We start from the raw sequence: 10,071 nt of genomic DNA on the forward strand, positions 1-10,071 counted from the left end.
CAGGATAGCTGGCTCTCCCTATACCAGCGGATTCAGGTATCTTGCGTGGTAGATTCAAACAAAGCTGGGCCTCACTGTTTCATCCTGCAGCGGCATAGTAGCGGGAGTGCTAGCAAACGCAAAACGTGCCCGCGCGGTAGCTTGGTCGGCGATCTGCCCACGATCGTTGGAGCGACGGAGTGGAAACGGCGGTGGAAGTTTGTCCCCACCCAAACTGATTTTCTACATACGCTTTTGAGTATTTTATATGATGGCATGCTAAGCGCATATACATGAGCGCAATCGGCGAATCGCACGGTAAATGTTTATCCAATATCGGTAGTTGCGAAACTCACCGGGCAACCCTGTCCTCATCTTATCTGGAACCGCCCATGGCAAATTCTGCAAAGGCAGGGGCATCTTTGGACATCATTCAAAGGGAAGGGTGGGACTGCACTGGTCTATAGCGCGTAGGCGCGCCTGTAACACCCTATTGCCGCGTAATTCCCTTCAGAAAGGACGGGTACAGCGTTCAAGGAGAACATGTCCCACGCCTTCATGTCCACAGCCCCACGCCACTGCGTACGTCCAAAAGCTGCAATTATTACGTGTCCAGGCTCAGAAAATGCGAATACAGAGCAAAATTAGATTTTAAAAGTGTAAACGTTCCGTAGTATTTGGTACCCCTTTCTTCAATGTGTGGGATCGCTATTGCACTCGCTTGGACGAAATATGTGGCATATGCTATAAACTCTCATATCAGCATCTTCCGATGCTACCAAAATGCAAAATATCGTTCAAATAATTTGCTGCATCCAGTAGAATGCAGCATGTGTTTTCTGCACTTATTTGCTTTGTATATTCGTCTACGACACAGTTTTCGAAATTTGTGCTAAAAGAAATGTAGCTCATGCCGCGAACAATTCAATGTCGTTTTCCGGGGTGAAATCGGCCAGTTGGTTGCCGAGGTACGCTTGGGGTTCAATGGCCCCTCGTTTTCCTACATAGATTTATATTTGATTTACAGATTTATTTCTTTTTTTCGATACAGAGACAGGGTAAATCAAATCTGAGATATATGACGTTTTTTACCGCAGCGTTGACAGGCAAGTGCGATTCATTGTACTGCAAAATAATGAAAAGAAATAAAAGTTTTACATCTCTGGGTCTGCTATTCTGTAGAAGCTCGATCAGTCGCTGATTGCCTGACAGCAAGTCAGTGCCGTCGTGCCTCTGGAGGCGAAACACCTAGCAGGAAAGCCACATCACACTGAAAGACACAGATAACTTTATTTACAGACCCATGGTCTTTTAATCAATACACACACTTGAACTCAGGGATATACACCACACCCCGGATCGCCGAGATATGTGCCAGAACACCAGGCGTGAGCTACGAAGCAATTCCGCGGTCTGGTGCCTGAAGATTCGCACACCGTCTTCCTGTATGGCGCATGAAAGCTTTCGAAGCAGCCGCCAGATTGCGCAGTTTGGCAGAAGGCAAACAGCGTAGCCCCAGCGGACTTTGAGTGATAGGTACCATAAATGGATGCGTACGCAGAAGACCACGGCTCTATCGCCGACCACAGTGCACTTGCATTTGCAAAACTGCTCAGCTTCAAGAAGTCATTCACTTTCAGTACGGTGCCACGTGGTGTCTTGACGCCATGCGGTCGTCATGACAACGCTAGAGGCCTTCACGGGTGCTGTTTCCTTTACCTAACCCGTCCACCACCCACGGGGCTCTGGTCATACCTGCCCACAACCCATTCCCTATCAGTTGTACTTGCCCGTTACCTGTCTGTTTTCAGCTTGTCATTTTAGTTATAACTTTGGAAGGGTTTAAGGAATGTTTGCACCCAAGCTATCATTCCTTTTGCTTCGATTGTTGTAGGAGAAAAGTGAATAAACTGCATTATGACAAACATAAATGCAATCAGCAACATTGTGCAGTATTTCTTGAAGCATTTAAACGAGAGTTCATAAATTGTTTGCTCACCCCGTGCCAATGTCCGTAATTTTTCAGAAATGTTTACCCAACCAGTCTGTTGCCCATTCCATGTGGCAACTCATGGGTTTACCCAACCCGTGATGTCCTCTAGACAGCATGCTCTACGGCCGTGCCCAGGCGCTCGACACTGTACTCAGCCCGCACACGGAGGTCGTCCCTGCCTCCGGCCACCTAGCGGCAAGCTGTGACACCTCAGCCACGCAGGACGGCCACCACGAGCGCCAAGAGCGACGCCGAGGCCCGCACAAGCCCGGCGTCCGAGACGGAGGGCGGCGCGGGCTGCTCGCCGCCCCCTGACAGTCCGAGCTTCCTTCCGAGCCCTCTCTCCGGGGCGCAGCCGTCGGCGAACGCCAGGAACGACCCCTTATCGCCCAGGCACTCGGCAGAGCGCAGAGCGTCGCTGAACAGGCTGCGCAACAGCGGGTCCGACGCGTCGTCGAGCGCCAATGCCACCAGTTCCTGGGTGGCCTGGCAGTCGCAACAGCTGCATTCGTACACGTCGGGCACCTCGCCACCGTCTGCACTGGGCTCGAACGGACCGCGCAGCCCCAGGAAGCTTGGCGACAGGGGCGCGATGGTCCCCACGTTGCCGCCCAACGTGATCAAGGCGGGCTCGTCGGCCTCGTTGTTGACGAAGAGCGCCTCGCTGCGTACATCCTCCAGCTGGTTATCGGTGAACTGCAGCTGGTTGGCGCAGGCGGCGCGTAGGGTGATGTTGAAGGCGCCCGGGTAGAGCTCTCGGAGGTTGTTGCCGGATGCCACGAAGCGCTGCACCGGACCGACGCGAATGGCGTTCAGCGCGATTGTCGTGACGGAGTTGTTGGCAAAGACAAACGAGGCGACGGCGTGACTGTCGAGCGGCAGCGCATCGCAGCTGCTGTCCATGCCCTCCTCGTCGGCGTCCACCACGATGGCGCCGCCCTGCACGGTGTGCATCTGCGATCTGACGATCCGCAGGTGGCGCAGCTGAGGCGTGCGCGACACGGCATTAACCCGGATGAAGCCGATCTCGCAGTCGGCGATGGTCAGCCGGCGCAGGCTCGGCAGGTCATACAGCGCGGCCGAGTAGAACGTCGTCGCCGACACGCCGAGCAGGGACACGTGGCTGAGGCGCGGCAGGGTCCTCAGCGCGCTGCTTCGCAGGCCCCTGGGCATCCTCGAGTACTCCACGTGCAGCCTCTCCAGCGGGTGGCCGGTCGGCAGCCTACTGACCGGCGCCGGTGACAGCTCCAGCTGCACTCCCGATATGTTGACGGAGCGCACGCGCACCAGCACGAAGTCGCTGTCGGCCGGCGTCCTTTCCAGCAAGGCGAAGGAGACGGTGATCACGTCAGAGGTGAGCTGATCGTTGTCGGTGCAACCGAGGATCGTCAGGTGGTTAATGGGGCTCGAATCCACCTGCGGAAGACGACGTACAGTGAATATTGAAGCTTGGGTGTCATACTTTGCTTTGCGTAGCATTGAACTGGCAGCACTCTGGATGTCCCGATCTGTCCCATGTGGAGTCACCAGGTTATGGGCTGTAGATTTATCACAAGCTAGGTTTTGGCGTCACTCACTTTCATTAACGTAAGACATTGCGACACTTATGACCGCAGCCGTCGCACTGCCGGCACGGCATCCAAGCACGCTTTATCCTGCTGTTATCTTCGCTGTTACGGCGAAGACCTGGTTACACATTTGGAGAAAGTCTCGAGCTTGCATCTTCCTAGATGCAAGTCAAGCACGCCCTCTACGGCACCTGCGTGACTTATGGTAACATCCCCTGCGGGCATACAAATGGCTGGGAGGGCTGCCAGTGGTGTTACTGTTTCACTGCTTTTGTGGGTGATCGGGAAAATCCCGCCGGTACCCACCACACCAAGCGGACTCGCCGCCGCTGCTCTTGCAGCCCGGCGTCTAGTCACAAGGCCGCGGCGTCCAAAGTTTGGGGTGGTGTGGAATTCGGAGCGGATATTAGATATTGGCTGGATATTGGATACTGGATTTTGGCTTTTGGATGATTTAACTCTTTTCTCTGCTAGAAGTGCAACGGCGAAGCAAGGCACTGCCCGTTTGTTTGCCTGTCTGCTGTGTCGAAGAAGGCCACCCGCAGGCTTTGCATGAATTTATCTCACAGTAAGAGACTCATACACCGCATGTCATTCGTGAAAGCCCCTATCGACCACACGGCTCAAATGTCCTGTGCCAAACTAACGCATGGTGACTTGCCGAACCAGCAATTCACTCGAGGAAAAGCCAGTGTAGGTTAAGGAAAGCCTGACATGTCCAATATTTCCCAACCGATTTGAGAAATACTTGCGGTTTTCTAAGTATTACCCGATCGAGCTCCTGTCACCGGTCATCGCTTGAGAAAACTTAACATATCCCCGATTTCCTCCGATCCTCAGCGTTGGGATTTGCTTGGGGAAGTCCTTTTTCAGTCAGCAATCGTCAAAGGCAGCGCTGGAAAGGCTTCGAGCATCTCGCTTGTAAACACCTTGGGAAACAGTCCAAAATAAGTTGGGAATCCAAGCCACAGTGTCTTATTTTCGTAGTTGATCCAAAGCACTCCACAACCGTAAAGTTGAGATGGCCGGGATATCCCGTTTGGGATCGGACAGAAGTTGGTGACTGGGTGGACATGGATCGCGTCGCGTCCGTGACATAAACGAGACTGCGTCGCCTGGCTAGGCGGCCCTGACCGCCGTCGGATCTCAGTCAGCCCGAACCACCGGACTGTATGTGAGACGCGTCGCGCTCTGGTCCACACACGAGACAGCGCATAGGCTGGTTTAGCAAAATATCTTTTACAAATTCGCTACCTCTAAATTCCTTAAAACGTGCCAATAAAAGTTGGTTGAATTTATTTTCGTATAGAGTGAACGGCTTCCTGGATCAAATGGACGCAGTATCAACCTCAGTGCAGAACTAACGCCATATTGCAGCGCTCTGTTGAAATATAATATTACGCCTGCACTTCGATAGTAATATTCCGAAAGCATAATGCTCCGTAAATTTCCTACCGAATGGAGATGAGTTCACACTTTGCTACGCGAGCGATACGAATCGCTGTTAAAAGTACGATTCCCCGCGGTGCCCGCCCTTCCTGCCAGGGTGAGAGGCAAGCGACGTCATATAGCCTCAGCAGCTGAGTGCGTCGTAAAGCTCCAATGACATGGCAATCGCTGTTAAGTTGGCTTGGCACCCGCCTTGCCGCCAGTGACGTAAGCTGGAGGCTGGCCGGCCGGCGGCCGCGCCAGCCGCATAGACTGTGCCGCAGGGCATGCCCGGCGGCCCTGACCGCTGACGGATCTTATCGACCCGGATCACCAAACTGTATGTGAGATGCGTCGTGCTCTGGTCCACGCACGAGACAGCGCGTAGACGAGTGGCCGTGGGACGCGTCGTGCTCTGGTCCACGCACGACACAGCACCCAGACGGGTGGCCGTGGGACGCGTCGTGCTCTGGTCCACGTACGAGACAGCGCGTAGACGAGTGGCCATGGGACGCGTCGTGCTCTGGTCCACGCACGACACAGTACCCAGATGGGTGGCCGTGGGGCGCGTCGTGCTCTGGTCCACGCACGACACAGCACCCAGACGGGTGGCCGTGGGACGCGTCGTGCTCTGCTTTACGCGCGAGATAGCGTGTAGACGGGCGGCCAGTAGCTAGCTTTGAATTATGATATTTGTTAAAACTGGTTGCCACCCATGCCAAGTGGTCGAGCCCGACTAAGCCGTCCATAAGCGTCCAGCAAACAGGCATGCCTGGAGACCGCGCCGACTGCGGCCAGCACAGCTCGGTGCACTCTGCTTTGAGGTCGATCCAGTTCAACGAGCGGGACAGCTCGCCGTTTGCGCCGCATGCTGAAGGAGCCTCGCCAAAAGTACGCACCTACAGAGTGACCTTTGGAAGGCTCGGGTACAAATGCTGTAGATGTCGCACTTCATCAAATTTGTTGCACCATCAATACCCGTGACTATGATGATGTCACAAAGAGACTATCACAAATTTGCAACCGTCATCAGACAAGAGGGTGCAGCAATGAGAACAACCACGTGGCAGCCATGAAGGTGCCGTGGTAACAAAGGCGCATTTTAGGTAACGAAAACTATCGTCACGGTCTTTGAACCCTGCGAGATGAGCTTTAAAAATGTCTGCTTTGCACCCACTGCTGGCATCTTGTCCTGTCACCTGCTGTCAGCACCCCCTGCTGGCAGTGCACCCCTCTACCCGCTTCCGCACCCATCAGCACCCAATGCTGGTATCTCACCCTCTCACCTTCTGCTGCACCGACTGGCCGCACGTGCACGTGACGTTGACGCCCTGATCGTCGTCGCCGACGATGCGACAGCCGCCGGGGTACAGGCTGTCCTGTGCGCTGACGACCCGGGGTCGGGCCAGCGCGCAGACAAGCAGCAGCAGCCAGGTGAGCATGGTGAGCGGCAACTGGTGACCACTGGTGGCGGAAGCGACCTCAGCGACGGAGCGGCGGGATCTGGCGCCAGACGGACGGCACCGAGCCGGGGAACGCGCTGCTCCGCCGCAACCGAGCGGAAGGGGAGGGGGGACTCGGGCCGGCCACTTCCGATGGTGAGAGTGCAGCGTTCGGCGAAGCTGGCCGCAGGCGGCCGGGACGTCTCCGATCGTCCGGTGCTGTGGTGAGGTCGGCGACAGATAGCAGGCGGCGCTCCGCGGGCGCCGAATCGAGCGGCGGCAGGCCTCGCCGCGCGGCGGCAGGATGGCCGCGGCGGCATATCGGCCAAACGGCGGCCAACACGCGGCTGATGGCACCGGTGCCGGTTCATTCCTCGCTTCGGAGGTGTGGAGGGTGGCACCGTGACATGGGGAGCCTGCTTCTAGAAACGGAAGTCCAGCAAATAGTTTGCAACAAATCTCAGTGGTGTTTCACCAAAGATGTGGAGTTTGGGAATTCTCACATGAGCTGGCGGGGTTGGGTCAACATAGCAGTTCTTCTCTCGACCACATCGATCCGACGCCAACACGTTTTACCCAGAACTACACGCGACACAATAGTCTAACGAGCAACCGAACTTGCGCTTTATAACCCATCCATGGTCACCTATTTAGAGACCGTGCCTTCGCAAGCTAGAAAAAACCCACTGTGAGAGGTATATGATGACTACAAAGCGCATTCAACGCAGCTTACTTGAAGCATACGCATGAGGCAGACTGCGCGAAACATTACTCATGCGTTTCCAGTACGGACGGGGCCTGTGAGGTCACGCTCCAGGATTGCTGATGGCGATGGTAAAAACCCAAGCCGGGCTGCCCCGTCCCGCAAGAACTCAGCGATATTGGTGCTCCTGTTCCTTCACCTCTCTCAGACGCTTCATTTACAATTTTCTGACTACGGTGCGGTCACAAATGTCCCCCATAAACCTAACATTTCCTGCAGAGGTCACGCCCAAACGACACGCCCCGTCCTCCAGAGCGGATGGATTCGTGCACCTCCTGGTCCGGTCGTCGGCCTGGTCCGCGGATCACCTCCTGGTCCGGTCCCCGGCCTGCTCCGGGACCACCTCCCGGTCTGGTCCGGGGACCACCTCCCTGGTCCGGTTCCCGGCTTGGTCCGCGGACCACCTCCTGGTCCGGTCCCCGGCCTGCTCCGGGACCACCTCCTGGTCTGGTCCGGGGACCACCTCACTGGTCCGTTTCCCGGTTTGCTCCGGGGACCACCCTCTGGTCCGGTTTGCGGTCTGCTCCGGGGACCATCCCCTGGTCCGGTCTCCGGCCTGGTCTGGGGACCACTGCCGACCACGCCGGCCGGACCGCCACGGATCGCTGCGGGGGAGTCGATGCGGCCGTTACGCGAGAGACAGTATGTTCCCTCGGTCAAAGGCTGGCTGCTCCTGTCGAGGCGGAAAGCTGGAGAGGCCGCTTGCGATGGTCAGGTGGCTACCGTACCGCTCTGCTTCTCAAGCTTGCGATGGTCAGGTGGCCGCCGTGCTGCTCTGCTTCTCAAGCTTGCGATGGTCAGGTGGCCACCGTGCTGCTCTGCTTCTCAAGCTTGCGATGGTCAGGTGGCTACCGTACTGCTCTGCTTCTCAAACACTTGGCCAACACATGCGCGTTGAGCATATGTGAACGCTCGGGGATGTCCTATCTATTTCATCCTGGATATTCCCAGCCTGGTAAGCACACCGCGGGGCTTCCGCTCCGAGGAAAATCTTCAAAGACCAGTGCGTCGACGCTGCCTGCACACGCCGGCAGTGGATGCAGCAGCAGGTGAGCACGCGAGCTGATGGCAGTGGTTTCAGCAGCAGCACGTGAAAGGGATGGCTGACGGCAGTGGCTGCAGCAACAGGTGAGAGGGCAAACTGGCGGCGGTGGGTGCAGCTGCAGGTGAGAGGGCAAACTGGCGGCGGTGGGTGCAGCAGCAGGTGAGAGGGCAAACTGGTGGCGGTGGGTGCAGCAGCAGGTGAGAGGGCAAACTGGCGGCGGTGGGTGCAGCAGCAGGTGAGAGGGCAAACTGGCGGCGGTGGCTGCAGCAGCAGGTGAGAGGGCAAACTGGCGGCGGTGGGTGCAGCAGCAGGTGAGAGGGCAAACTGGCGACGGTGGGTGCAGCAGCAGGTGAGAGGGCAAACTGGCGGCAGTGGGTGCAGCAGCAGGTGAGAGGGTGTGATGCTGACAACAAGTGGTGGTGGGTGAGGAAGCGGGTACTGGGGGTGCACTGCCAGCATTGGGTGCTAGAAACAGGTGGCGGGACAAGCTGTCTGCGGTGGGTGCCAGGAAAAATGTCATTGGACTCCAGGCTTACCACAGCAAAAGTAATATTTTTCTTTGCTTGGCTTTTTCGAACGGGTGTGTTCGTTAAAGAAAATGCTCCACGTTTGACGATATTAAAACAACCATCACATATGACACTTGCTTTAAGATCATTTAATAAGCTTATTGAAATGAACTTACTTACAACTATTGGTGTACTGTTAGGTGGAGAAGACTGCTTTACACAAAATAATTTTGTTTAATTGATAGTCTCCTCAGTACGACAATGTTTGATTGCGTCATCGTACCTTGCACAATACTGATTGAGATCTACTTGACGGCCGTTATACGTAGAAATTGTGCTCACGAACGCCAGATATGAACGACTCGACGACTCTAATTTCATTGGCCTTCATCGCCGAGTGGCTAATGAAGTGATAGTGTTTGAATGACGTTATTATGGTGTCAAAGTTCTTGGGCGACTTAAAAATAGTGTTCCCGAAATAGCCCGGGCATCTTCGGGGACGTGTGGTTCAGAAACTCGAAGGCTTTCCGTCTTAAGAAGGGCATCCCAGTGAACCTGTGAATCGCACCGAATGATCTTCAAGATAGCTATTTCAGTTCAAAGATCCATACGGATGTGACACATTCTCTTTCATGCCTACAATGCACTTATTCGCCAAAGTTCTGGTGCAATAAATTTTAAGAAGGCTTTGACTACTCCATTTTGCGGAAAATGACGAAGAAACTGATCTCTTCATTATGGCATTCACTCCAGTGACTTTTGGGAGCGCACTTTATCTCAAGGAAACAGACCTATCACATGATATAAAGTGACGTGTTGATTCAAACTTCAACCAATGCCGTTCTCGGCGCATTGTCCTTACGGTCCGCTGTGCCATTCATCAGCGTTCACTTCTACTGGCGTCATTCCTACCAGTAGAGGTGCCACTTTTGGGCCCGCAGGTCCGCAATGTCCGGGTTAAAAGAGCCCAAAAGTGATACAGCTGTAGTTCGTAGTAGTAGTATGTAACAGCTGATGGCGATTCTCAGTCGATTATGCCGTCGGTAGTTATCGCGGACTAGGACTACACCTTGGGGCTATAAAAGTAAAAGAAGTGCAGTGGTGTGACAAATCGGCGACGGCGTAATTTGGACTCGAAAATAATTAAGATGGATCCCCTCATTATCTCCTGATGGTGCTGCAGTGGGACTATCGAAAATGATCATCAGACATATCTGGTCCTCAGGTTTTACCAGAGAAGGTTTCTAAAATATGCCCCAAAAGTGGAACACTTTCGTTCAGAAGGTTATCTTCTGCACTGATCACGACTCCGAAACTTTCAGACATCTGTGCTCATCCATTTTT

General features: G+C 54.8%; 1 protein-coding gene across 1 annotated transcript; it reads right to left on the bottom strand.

The window, feature by feature from the left end:
* Positions 1 to 1,246: 1,246 nt before the first annotated feature.
* On the bottom strand, positions 1,247 to 6,461 carry LOC119095880 (uncharacterized). The gene is made up of 2 exons (XM_037218740.1): positions 6,255 to 6,461; positions 1,247 to 3,388 (listed from the first exon to the last, which is right to left on the bottom strand). The coding sequence occupies exons 1-2, from the start codon at positions 6,408 to 6,410 to the stop codon at positions 2,183 to 2,185; spliced, it is 1,362 nt and encodes a 453-aa protein (XP_037074635.1). The 5' UTR covers positions 6,411 to 6,461; the 3' UTR covers positions 1,247 to 2,182.
* Between the last annotated feature and the right edge of the window lie 3,610 nt (positions 6,462 to 10,071).

The sequence above is a fragment of the Pollicipes pollicipes genome, unplaced genomic scaffold (assembly GCF_011947565.3).
Source record: "Pollicipes pollicipes isolate AB1234 unplaced genomic scaffold, Ppol_2.1 Scaffold_4219;HRSCAF=4965_pilon_pilon_pilon, whole genome shotgun sequence".
NCBI classification, from domain to species: domain Eukaryota; kingdom Metazoa; phylum Arthropoda; class Thecostraca; order Pollicipedomorpha; family Pollicipedidae; genus Pollicipes; species Pollicipes pollicipes.

Excerpts from the sequence above, each read along its gene's own strand:
- LOC119095880 (XM_037218740.1), bottom strand. The coding sequence starts at position 6,410 with ATGCTCACCTGGCTGCTGCTGCTTGTCTGCGCGCTGGCCCGACCCCGG. Across the intron at positions 3,389-6,254 it reads GCCAGTCGGTGCAGCAGAAG|GTGGATTCGAGCCCCATTAA; the intron begins GTGAGAGGGTGA and ends CGTCTTCCGCAG.